The sequence below is a fragment of the Typopeltis vanoorti genome, chromosome 9 (assembly GCF_054136105.1).
Source record: "Typopeltis vanoorti isolate ZY-2024b chromosome 9, IOZ_Tvanoo_1.0, whole genome shotgun sequence".
NCBI lineage: Eukaryota > Metazoa > Arthropoda > Arachnida > Uropygi > Thelyphonidae > Typopeltis > Typopeltis vanoorti.
Window position 1 is genome coordinate 57,579,155 of NC_143557.1, and position 12,366 is coordinate 57,591,520.

At 38.3% G+C, this 12,366-nt stretch overlaps 1 protein-coding gene across 1 annotated transcript; it reads right to left on the reverse strand.

Moving 5' to 3' along the window:
* Positions 1 to 774: 774 nt before the first annotated feature.
* On the reverse strand, positions 775 to 2,034 carry LOC150103067 (somatostatin receptor type 2-like). Its single transcript, XM_090398082.1, has one exon. It carries the CDS (start codon positions 2,032 to 2,034, stop codon positions 775 to 777), a length of 1,260 nt encoding a protein of 419 aa, XP_090254208.1.
* Positions 2,035 to 12,366: the final 10,332 nt, after the last annotated feature.

The window sequence follows — 12,366 nt, forward strand, 5'->3', positions numbered from 1 at the left end:
ATAGCAGGTAGAAACAATGTCCACGTTGATATGGTTACGTTGTCAGCATTTTAAGTTAATCACTGTTATTAATGCTTACAACAATATCTACAGATTACTATGATGTATTATGACGTTGAGAAAAATTAACTTTGTCATCTGATAGCCTGTCATTTTTTTAATTAGGTTTTCTTCATTTTACAATTAATCAAACGATCACACTTGATACAACGGAATTCATGTTTAATAACATATATACATTTGATTTTGTAAGTTATTAGCATTTTACCAAAACAATTTAAAGATTTTTACTTGAAAAACATTCGGGTAATAAAAACATTTACCGAACAAGTTAAATTTTTTTTGCTTGTGTTCTTTAAGAGAATGGTGATAAAATCTGAGTGAAAGAAAGTGGGCACCATTATTGTCAGCGCTGATAAGGAGACAAGTTATAGATTGAGCAAACCTCATTCCTTACATCTAGTTCTTCTTACCTCGTCTTTAACACATGTAACCCTGGCTCTTTTTTTTTTATTACTTGGACTATTAGCGATCTAAACTCTGAAAAAGAGCGTCACCAAAATAGGAGAATATTCAGTCCACACATTCTCTAAAACATCGTTCCATCGTTACCATTCGATAAAAAATAGCGTGACTTGTTGAAATGAGCAATAATTGTTTTGAAAGAGAAACAAACAATGAAAAGTTCATCTCGCGCCAAATGTAGCTTTCAACAATGAGTCTTGCTCAGCAAGTTCTCGCATCTAATCGCCAATATTTAAACTAACTCGATTTTTATACTTGGGTTGGCTCATTTTCAGCTGAATGTTTGCTGAATCCGTTTCTAACAGAGAGATCTTTGTCGGTTGCTAGTACGATATTTGAACGCGACGTGAGCGTTATGGCTGTTGACTGCTCCGGTTCTTGATTCTTTGCCTGCTTGCTCGCTTCGCGTCGGGGTTGTGAGCGGGAAGAACCACCGCGAGTGGTCCGAGGAAAGACACTATTCTCGACATGTAACTGAGCGTTCAGATCTTTTCCCGCAGCACAAGTGAACGCTTTGGCGAAACTCTTCTTGAAGTTGTCGCTCAGGAATGCGTACAGGATTGGATTCATGGCAGAGTTCGCGTACGACAAACAGCCGGCTAACAGCATGATGGTGAAGCCCACTTTCGATTGACTCTGGCGGGGTGGCGTGAAAGGGATGCACACCTGGGTGATCCAGTAGGGCAGCCAACAGATGACATAGACTGTAATGACCGTTAGCACCAAATACGTGACTTTTCGGTGAGAACGTTTTTTCTCTCGAGATTTGTTTTTTGGACCTACCTTTCTTAGCTTGCAGATGACCAGGAAGTAGAAGAGCAGAATTAAGACTAAGGGGATGGCGAACCCTAACGTGAACGAGTACAAGGTGAAGGCCTTCTGTCCATCCATGTATTCACTCTCGGGCCAGTAGATGTTGCAAGACATTCTGTCACTGGTCCCGAAAATACTGGCGTAGATGTAGATCGGTACCATCAGCAGAGCGGACACTGTCCACGCCGTGAGACAAATGAACTTGGCGATGAATGGAGTACGGTATCGTGGCGACGATATGGGATGACAGACGGCTACGTAGCGATCCGCGCTCATAACGGTCAGCAGAAGACTGCTGGTAAATTGGTTGATGGAGGTGGTGGTCATGTAGACTTTGCACATGGCGGACCCAAAAGGCCACGACTTGAAGGTCATGGTGGCGATGAGGAAAGGCAGTCCGATCAAAAACATCTCGTCCGCTATGGCCAGGTTGAAAATGTACATGTTGGTCACGGTCTGCATCTTGGAGAATCGCAACACCACGTAGATGACCAGGGTGTTCCCGCAGAGGCCCACTAGGCAGACGATCCCGTAGAGTATCTTAGCGAATTCTAGCACCAGCACAGGGTGGTTCCCCATCGGATATTCTTCCTCTTGCAGGTCGGAACAGTTGGATCCGTTGACGATGCTTCCGTTGAAGGTACAGTTCAGAAACAAAGAAGAATTCAGAGGCAAACTCTCCATGAACTCCGCCATGGTAGCTCAAGACACTTGTTGCTTTAACAGCGACGGCACCAAGGAAGGAGACGCATCGTACGGTGAGCGACAGAGGTTTCTTCCGGCGATATCACGCCAATGTCATTAGTGAAATTTATGTCTTAGGGGCAAGGATGGAGGTAAGAACCACCTCGTCTTCCTACGTCGAGAGAGACAAACCGCTACCAACGCCGATAAACCGTTTCCTGAAACTGACGGACTGTTCACGTGCGGTAACAACGACCCCGACGTTTCGATCGCGTACGGCAGGCGACGGACGCGCCACCACTACCGCTTCAAAGTAACTGGCCGTATATCTCGTCGTCCTCCTCCTCGCCAAAGTTTTGCAAGAGTTTAGCGAATGCTGTTTGTTGGGCGTTTGTCTCTTCCTGTCCTTCCGAAGCGAGTTCGATCCGGTTAATTGATGGAATGGGTTTGGCTCCGATCTGTTTCCACATACGGGATTTTTTTTGTTATTGTTCCTGTGTTGTTAGGAGTTTTTTTATTTCACGCACTAACTTATTTCACGATGGCAAAATTTCGGTGGTGAACTGAGAATAGAGGAGGAGAAGTGATTTATTGGAGTGAGGCACGGATCATTGTTTCCTCCGGGGGGTGATACGACGCACGCGAGTATCGCACGCCTAGTATGATGAGACTACTTGAGATGATGTATGGCTGCTAGCTCCTTTCCTGATAAAGAAGACAACGAGAGAAGAGTGAAGAAGTTTGTCTACTTAAGTCACAATTCTTTATTAAAAAGACTGTTTATGCAACGATGTCATCTAAATATTTCAAGAAAAAGAAAATCTTCTATTGACCTACGGTACACCTTATATGAATATTCTGAAAAAAAGAAAAAAATATATAAATATTAGTACACTTCCCCAGTAACTAATAAATGGTAAATACACCAATACATTTAGTTAGCACAAAAATTATTTATAAAGAAGGTAACGTAATAATGATGTTAGACAGTGACGTCATCATCGTTTTGCTATTTCAGCGTCTAACATCTCGTGCATCTTTTTCATTGTTGACTTTTGTTATCAGAGCAGTTAACAATATGAAGCATTTAAAAGAACATTCAATTTGCAGTCATTGTTTAAGCTACAATTTACAAGCTAGGACAGTTTCTATCAAATCATGTTCGAATTTCACAATGTATTTTATCAAAAAAGAAAGAGGAAATACAAAATGTCTGTGCGTGCTATAGATAAGTTGCGAAAAGTACAGGCAAGAACTTTTACTCAAGTATGACACAACCACCTGTGAAGGGACAACAAAAAAATACGACTCGGTTGATCGAGTGAACTGATGTAGAGAACAGGATGGAACTGCTGCGCGTGACAGTACAGATTGGGCATTTCTCTGTTTTCTCCTTGTATATTGAGGAAAAAAACAACAACAACCTATACTATAGGTTGTTTTTCTATTTTTTTCCTACAGTTGTACTTGTATGTCTTTTTTGGACATTATAGATGTTTGTAAAGTTATTTGAGTATGTCTGGTTTTTGATCCAAAGAGATTTAAGTAAATGAACGGTTAGGGAAAAATGTGTCAATGGAGTCACATGCTTTTCATAATTTTTGTTCTGTAATTATGAAACCTTTTTTTCCCCTCGATTATTTCTGGAAAAAAAATCAATGACCGGTACAGATGGAATAGTTTAGCGTGCGGATGGGATTCATATAAATATTCATCTAGTCATTAACAGAATGTAATCCTCATGGGAATATGTAGATTTCTAATAGACTAGACGAGCTTTTTCTAGGCCAGGTTTTTTCCGAACAATTCTCAAAGTAATCGATCAATATTTGTCAAATAGAGCAAAGTAGGGTTTTCTCCTGGGAGAAAAACTGCGTTAATCCACAACTCAACAACACACACACACAAAGATATATACAAAATAATACACTGATTAGGATGAGGAACACAAGATGGCAGCAATTGTGTGTTTTTAGCTTGTAATCATCTCGTCGAATAAATGATAGTGAAAGATTGTAAAGTTTCCGAAATGTAAGGGTAAAAGAAAGTGGTGTCTACTCCCTTTTGGTAAATAAATAGACGCGAAAGGATTAATTCTGCCCAGAAGCACATTCGCATTGATGTTAGGGTTAACAATTATTCTAATTCGTGTGGGTAAAGCATTTATGTTGATCCGAGTTGAATTTTCGACTGTTAATGTTTTTATGAGGGCTATCCTGACGTCTGTAACAATTCTACGTTTTTTTTTGTTATTATTATTGTTTGTTTGTTTTCTAAATAAAGCAATTTTACTCTTCAAATAACGTGGTTTGCATACATAAAGGCGGTTAGACGAATTGTTTTGTGATTAGTGTGTACTGATTGAAACTAAAATTGGAACACAAGGATATTTTCTTTTGCGAATATTACATTCCAAATTTTAATAAATGTCATTTGGTTAAAGCTGAGTCCTGAACTCAATATCAGTTGTTGTTTTTTCTAAAAATATAATCTGGGTTCTTCATCATGTGACATTCTTCATTATTAAAGAGTGACACCTTTTGAATCTTCTCCTCCTGCCAAGGGTGTGGCATCATTTCGTGACACTAAAGTTGACTGAATTAATAAAATTAAAATGGTTCGTTACTCATTGAACTAATTCATTTTTTATCCACATCGTTTTCTAAATTATTCAACTTAATATGAAAAATTATCAAAGCTTCAAATAAAATATTTGAAGATCAATTGCTATTGTTACTGAGAGAAACAGAAATATCGAACCCCTCCCCCCGTTAAGATTTTCTCCCCTTGGTTTGAGAAGGTTCACAATACTGAAAGAGTGGTCTAGAACAGTGCTTCCCAAACTTATGAATGTAAAGCCCCCCCTTGGAAAAATTAAAATATTTCACGGCCCCCATCGAAAAAACAATCGTAATACAGACATATACTGTTATAATATTTATTGTATTTATATTCAATACAATTCAGAATGACCAGCGATTGAAAGTTGGATTCGATTAGTTTGGAAATTACTGCTGATGCAACTAAGCCTGTATTTGGTCTGTTAATTTACAACTGCTGTAAGGCTAGGGAAAGCTTAATTAAGATGCACTAACACAAGAAGAACACAAGGACGCCTTAAGCAGAGCTCGTCTTTTAAGTAACACCGAAGGCAACTCTTAATGCGAAGATTGTTTCCTCATGTAAGTTCTCTGCTCAATTCCGAAACTAAAGTTTTACATTTTTGCTTATGAAAGAACGATGGATATCTCACACCCTTTCGTTGAATGGTTAAGGGGAAATATTCTGTATTCAGCGATATTAATTTTTTTTTAAATAATTTAAATTTTGAGGATTTTGTTTTTCTTTTAGGACTCTTAAATATATATTGTTAATCATTAAAATTTCAAAATTTCTGCAGTATCTCAAAATATTTAAGAAATTTATATAAAATATAGTGTAATTTATTATTATCCATAGAATTTACTTAACAAATTGTCTTTTTTAAAAAAGAATAGTTATTTCTTTATTTTAAAATTCCAACACCATTTACAAAAAGAGAAACTGAAAATATTTATAAAACATTATTGAGGGAGGAATGATAGAACATCAGGTCGACCGTGAGATGCGGTTATTAATGCCTTTGGAGAGTAACGGATGGCAATGTTGTAGCCAATAAAGTTCTAACTGAGGCTCGGCCAATACTGTTATCCTCATGCCATGATCAGAGCTTTAATAGCTCAATAACACCTTATCCCTACACTGTTCTCTACAGATAACGGGGAAGATGAAAAGCATTCTTGCTTCGCCCCTTTAAGCTAGTCCTTATAAGGACTAAGCAATCTGAAATTTTATGTTGCATGATTTTCTATTATGTAAGGCGTTGTTTCTAAATTTTAAAATAATGATACGATTTCAAAAAAAAAAAAAAAGTTAAAATGTGGATGATAATTGTTAAGCACAGCAATACGGAATTCTAATATTCAGTTATTACCATCATAAACAGAAAGAAAACAAATTAGATATTTCTTTTTTTATTTTTTTCATATGCGCAACAAGATAAGACCGCTTAATTTCCGTTTTTGTAGTTCTCACACAATCATCGGTGCTCACAAGTAATTATCTCCACAGATACGTCTATTTTCTCTTGTTTTTCGCTGCAATGTATCTCAGACAATACAGAGAAGAAGCCTCTTACTGTATTCTTATGCACACACACACACTTACTTTTCTTACCTTAGTGAAGAAAAAATATCCACCAGCTTTGAGAAACCACATAAGTTAGTAGAAACAGGAAACGTACGTGATCATATTGAGAGAATTGGAGCCGCAGCATTCAGTGATATAACAAAAGACTGGGATCAACAACAAATGTACAAAGAAGAGGGAATGAACAGCTGGTAGGTAATGGAATCCTCTAATGTGCAATGATGGCATTAAATGGAAATATTTTCCTACTCAAGAATACATTTCCGTCTTCCGTTCTTCATAATACACTCAAAAGCATGATAGTAAATATCTTGGAAGGCTTGCGGTACGTAAAAGATAACACTGAGAACTTGTTCGTCTTACAAGGTGTTCTTAAGTCATTCCAAGGGAATATAAACTTCGATTTACTTATTTTCTGTATCAATTGTACAAGAGGGAATATTATGTTAGCAACAATAGAAATTATCACACTTTATATTCTGCCATATTGCAGATCTAAACTCAAAAAACAAGGAGAAAATACATAATGAATGCAATGTAGTTGTTCAAGACATTTCACAGCATTGTTTCAATTTTGTGGTTTACAAAATCTCATATTTTTATTCTTTACATTCGATTTTGTCCATTTTTGGATTAGAATTTGATATAAATTAATCTGAATGCATATTGCATGGATATACATGCTGTCCAGACAACATAACCCTGAACGAACCAATCAGGTGGCCACTTCACCAGCGCAAGTTTGAATGTATTAGTGTTCAATATTCACTCATTGTGTTCTTTTTAATGATAAGAAATAGTTAGAATTTATAAATAATACATATATAGCATTTTTGTACTTACTATAAATACATAAAATCTAAACATTTGATTTATTATCCTAATAAAATAAAAAAAAAAACATAATTGATTTTAGGCAAAACACCAAACAAAAAATTGGATACTAGTAAAACATAAGGAGAGTGTGTTTTTAATTTTAACAAAAGAGGGGGAGGGATCGTGGAATTGGTTTTCTCTTGTTCTTTCGATGTGTTATTATGTTATTTTCGATTGAGCCTGTTTAGATTTCATATTTCATACATTTCATACAAGGTTTTTCGGGAATCTCACATTGCACTGGCGGTGACACAGTTTGATTTCCACTCTTCCTCTCCTCCCCGCCCCCACGCATGAAAAATGCACGAGGTCTGATGGCCGTGTAGGCCCCATCCGAAATGAAGACCAGTGGTGGAATTATGGCTTTTTTAGAGATGTAGGCGTTCATCCTGTGACCAAGTGAATTCTCGACACTTCCCCATTACTTAGGGTAATTTATTTTAAACGAAAATCAGTAGACCCTCTAAAGTCTACAGGATTATCCACAGAAACCGGAATATTCTTCAACAATATACGGTGAACAAAAATGGAAAGATATCAAGGACGCCATTCAAAATCTAAACGGAGATCTGACCCTCGACGTTCTTAAAATTTACCTTAAAGAAATTTGAGGCAGAATATCCCGGCTTCCTGAATACTTACACTCAGGTTAACGACACGGAAGAAGGTGATGTGGACACTGAAGGGGACTTCACACCTGTCCCACCACCAAAGACTCACCGACAATATGATTGTTCTCCTAAGTTGATCCTCAGTCTCCAAGGAACTTGAGACTAAGGTCCCTAGGAGAACAAAACATCAACTTCTCCAGGGCAAGAAATACTGATGAGGGTGTAAAGATTCATCCTGCTACTGTTTGAGATTATCGTAAGATGACGAAAATGCTGGACAACTCCAAAATGCCCTTCCATACCTTCTCACTAGCAAGCGAGAAAAATGTTAAAGTGGTGTTTAGAGGGGTTGCTGGGGTAAGTCCTTGACTGATTAGGTCGGCAGTGATGTCCTCAGCAATCCCTCTAAACACCACTTTAACATTTTTCTCGCTTGCTAGTGAGAAGGTATGGAAGGGCATTTTGGAGTTGTCCAGCATTTTCGTCATCTTACGATAATCTCAAACAGTAGCAGGATGAATCTTTACACCCTCATCAGTATTTCTTGCCCTGGAGAAGTTGATGTTTTGTTCTCCTAGGGACCTTAGTCTCAAGTTCCTTGAAGACTGAGGATCAACTTAGGAGAACAATCATATTGTCGGTTAGTCTTTGGTGGTGGTTTTTTGTTAGCAAAATGCTGAGATCTAACAAAAGGTCAATGCCGCTGGTGTTGGTAGAAATCAGCAACACACAGAAAAGGATACATGAAGTGACAGATATTTGCAGGCTCAAAATCGCAACCGAGTCTCTAAGGAAGGAGGCATCGGCACGGCAATGCCATATATGCCAAAAATTCGGGTACACCCAAAAGTTGTGCAGAGCTGCCTACAGATGCCTGAAATGTGGAGAGGGACACCAGACCAACACCTGCACCAAGCCGAGATCTACACCTGCCTGTTGTGCTAACTGTAGAGGACCACATCCTGCTAATTACAATGGGTGCCTTTTCCACCCAAAATATCGTGGATCAGCAAGAGTGAACCCTGCTCCCCCATGTAACGACACCATAAGCAACCAAGCAGGTCGCCCTCCTGTTCGAAATACCTCACAGCACAGGAAGTTAACAGCACAGAAGGCATGCGACCTTCATCCATGACCAAAGCATACGCATAGGCGGCACGAACTCAGATTCCTTCATCTCAAGAAGAAACACGCTCCATAGTGGCAAGTGAAGCAGTTCTAACTGCTTCACTTGCCACCATACTGCATGAATTCAGGCAAACACCTCACCATCTTCCAGAAAGAGATTCTATCAAGAAATCCAATCCATATTGACAGTTTTCTACATTGTATAAAAACTTCAAACCAAACTCTCTCATGATTATAGTATGGAATGCTAACGGCCCGACAAATAAAAATAGGAAACTAAAAGAATTCGCAAACAGATACAATCCGGACATAATCTTGATCAGCAAATCACACCTCAGACCATCTAACAACCCAAGATTAAGGAGATATATAGGATGGACAGACCTAATTTTAGTCGTGGTAGCACAGCCATTTTTAATAAAAATTATTTAAACCACAATGTTTTAACCAACCCTCAAACTTTAAACCTTGAAGTGACACGTGTGGAGATGCACAACAACAGGGCAGGTGGAATTAAAGTCTATGTAGCGTACAATCCTCCCAGCATTCCACTATTGACATCGGATTTAGACTTCATTCTCGGCTCCACGGATTCCATAATTATAGCAGGGGACCTCAACTCCGAACATACCGCTCGGTTCAGTTCGTCAATCAACACCAAAGGCCGTACTTTATTTAACTACACGTCACTCAACTCATCAATAGAAGCTGGACCTACTGAGCCCACCCACTACAGCCCATCAGGAAGTTCGGATGTACTAGACATAGCCACCCTCAAAAACATCAAATATCAATATCAGCTGGAGACATTAGAAGAGCTTACTTCAGATCATAATCCCATCCGGCTCAAGCTAGGTACACAAGATCAGCTCTCTCCTCAACACTTTTTTATAGCATGGAATAAGCTCTCTAAGGTTCTCCCTGAGCACATCGGACCACCTCCTGTTATTCGCCAAAAAGAAGAAATAGACTTAGATGTAAGCAACATAACAAGACATATTAACACAGCAATAGCATCAGTCACAAACCACATTCGTCCAGTTGGATTCCGGAAGAGATTATGAACCTGATCAGAACTAAAAAAAGCCAGAAAGCGATACCACAACAGTAAATCACCGCAGGACAAAACAACCTTAAACAACTTGAACAGACAGGTTCGAGAAGCTCTCCAAAAAACACAGGAATTCAGAATGGGAATCTAAACTTACGGAAATCAACCCAGAAGATAACGCCATGTGGAAATTTGTAAAATCTTTTCATACCAAAAGATAACCCCTTCCCCTTATAAAGACCAAACTTGGAATTGCACACTCAGATGAAGAAAAAGTAGAAGCCCTAATTGACAACCTGGAAAATCAATGCAGCCCATCTTACGAAGACTTAAATATTAATCTCATTTATAAAGTTCATCGTAAGGTCAGAAAAGCCTTAAGAAATCCTAAGGATAATTCAGATCTCATCACCTCCACTACTCCAACAGAAATAATCAACATTATATCTCAATTGAAGAATAAAAAGGCTCCTGGTCCCGACGGAATCACCAATAGATTCCGTCGGGACCAGGGAATACCCCCATGGAAGGCCATAATTCATCTAATTAATATAACCAATTCCATATTAAGACTCCAGTACTTTCCCACAGTTTAGAAAGCTGCTGACATCATCCTTCTGAAAAAGCCTGGTCATAACCCACAACTCCCCCTAAGCTACAGGCCCATCAGCTTTCTTTCCTGCCTCAGGAAAATAACAGAAAAATTCATTCTAACAAGGCTACAATTAGCAGTGGACAAACATAAAATAATCCCAAATGAGCAATTTGGTTTTTGCAAAGCTCACAGCACAGTGCAACAAATTCACCGATTAACAGAATTCATCGTCCATGGTTTCAACTGGCACCTCCACACTGCTGTTGTGTTCTTGGACGTTGCCAAGGCCTTTAATAAGGTCTGGCATCAAGGTCTTATCTTCAAACTTATTGAAAACAACATCCCAATTAAGGTAGTAAAACTTATTAATTCATACCTTAGTGAAAGATACTTGCAAGTAAAGCTTAACGGAATTGTTTCATCAAGGCGCAAAATTCGAGCTGGTGTACCTCAAGGTTCCCTTCTTGCCCCACTACTTTTCACAATTTACATATCAGACATCCCTCTAAATTCAAGAACAACCATAACGGCCCCTTATGCCGACGACACCGCTATTCTATCTAGGTCTCTCAGCCTTGACTGGCAATCACTAGACTCCAAGGAAGTATCAACGCACTAGAAAAATAGTTCACCAACTGGAGGATTAACGTAAACCCCCTCAAAAGCTGAGCCATGTTATTCTCTAGAAAAAAAAAGTCTGCATTAAAGAACACATCTTGCTCTCTGGTCAAAAGATCCAATGGCAATCAGAGACCAGATATCTTGGGGTACTGCTGGATAAGAAACTCCTTTTTAACAAGCACATCAATCTCATTGGCTCCAAGACATCCAAAGTAACTGCTCAACTCTATTCAGTGATCAACCGCAAGAGCAAACTGAACTTACAAAATAAATTACTACTTTACCGGATGGTTATTCAACTAGTTATTACCTACGCCTCACCAGCATGGAGTCACACTTCACGATCAAACATTTCAAAACTGAAAAAGAATCCCAAATAAGTGCCTAAGGATGATTCTAGATGCCCCATGGTATATCAGAAATTCACAGATTCATCGAGGAATTCCATACATCTCCTCCCTTCTTCGTGATCTCGCAGAAAAATTCTTCGTCAAGTCAAGTTCGCATTCAAACCCGCTGATCGCACAAGCTGTCAATTACAATGAAACAGAGTACTACAAATACAAAAGACCGAAGACTATTCTACTCCCAGCTGATCATAACTAATACAACTGCCCTCAAGAGGGCGAGCTTAATGCTCACAAAATTCCCTTTCCCAAATAACTTCCTTTACAGACAAATTGGAATATGAAAAGCATTTTTGCTTCACCCATCCTGACAGTAACGTTATGCGTTAAGAAAAGAGAGAAAAATTCCACTAACTTACTAACTTACTAAAATGTTAAAATAACACCAAATTTGAAAGTGATAACGAAAGATCTGATTATCAATAAGGCTCACAATCGAAGTTATTTGAAATTATGGAAAACACAGAAAAACGACTAGCAGAAGTAAATTGTGTTAACAATGCCATTTGATACGTAATATTAATGCGTGAATTTTAATGATCCAATTACATGGAATTTCAATACACATCAATCAGTCCCTTATAATTTAACACAATCTGGAAGATACAGCATTAAGTACGTATTCTGTTACTAATGGCTGATTTTTCAAACAATTCTTAGAAATATAAGAATTGCTAAAACAAAGATGTAATGCATTGTTTTTTACTACCTCGTATTTGTTTCTGGCACAAATAATTTTCTCTATTGCAATTCAAATGGATCTAATGACTGGAAACATTTAAATCTAACATTCTTTTTAATGAGAATTCGTTACAACACAAACACTTTCGCGAAATGGAAACTATTGCAAAAAGATTTTCAAGAAAA

What these genes read in the sequence shown, in the direction of transcription:
- LOC150103067 (XM_090398082.1), bottom strand. Translation starts at nt 2,034, where the DNA reads ATGGCGGAGTTCATGGAGAGTTTGCCTCTGAATTCTTCTTTGTTTCTG.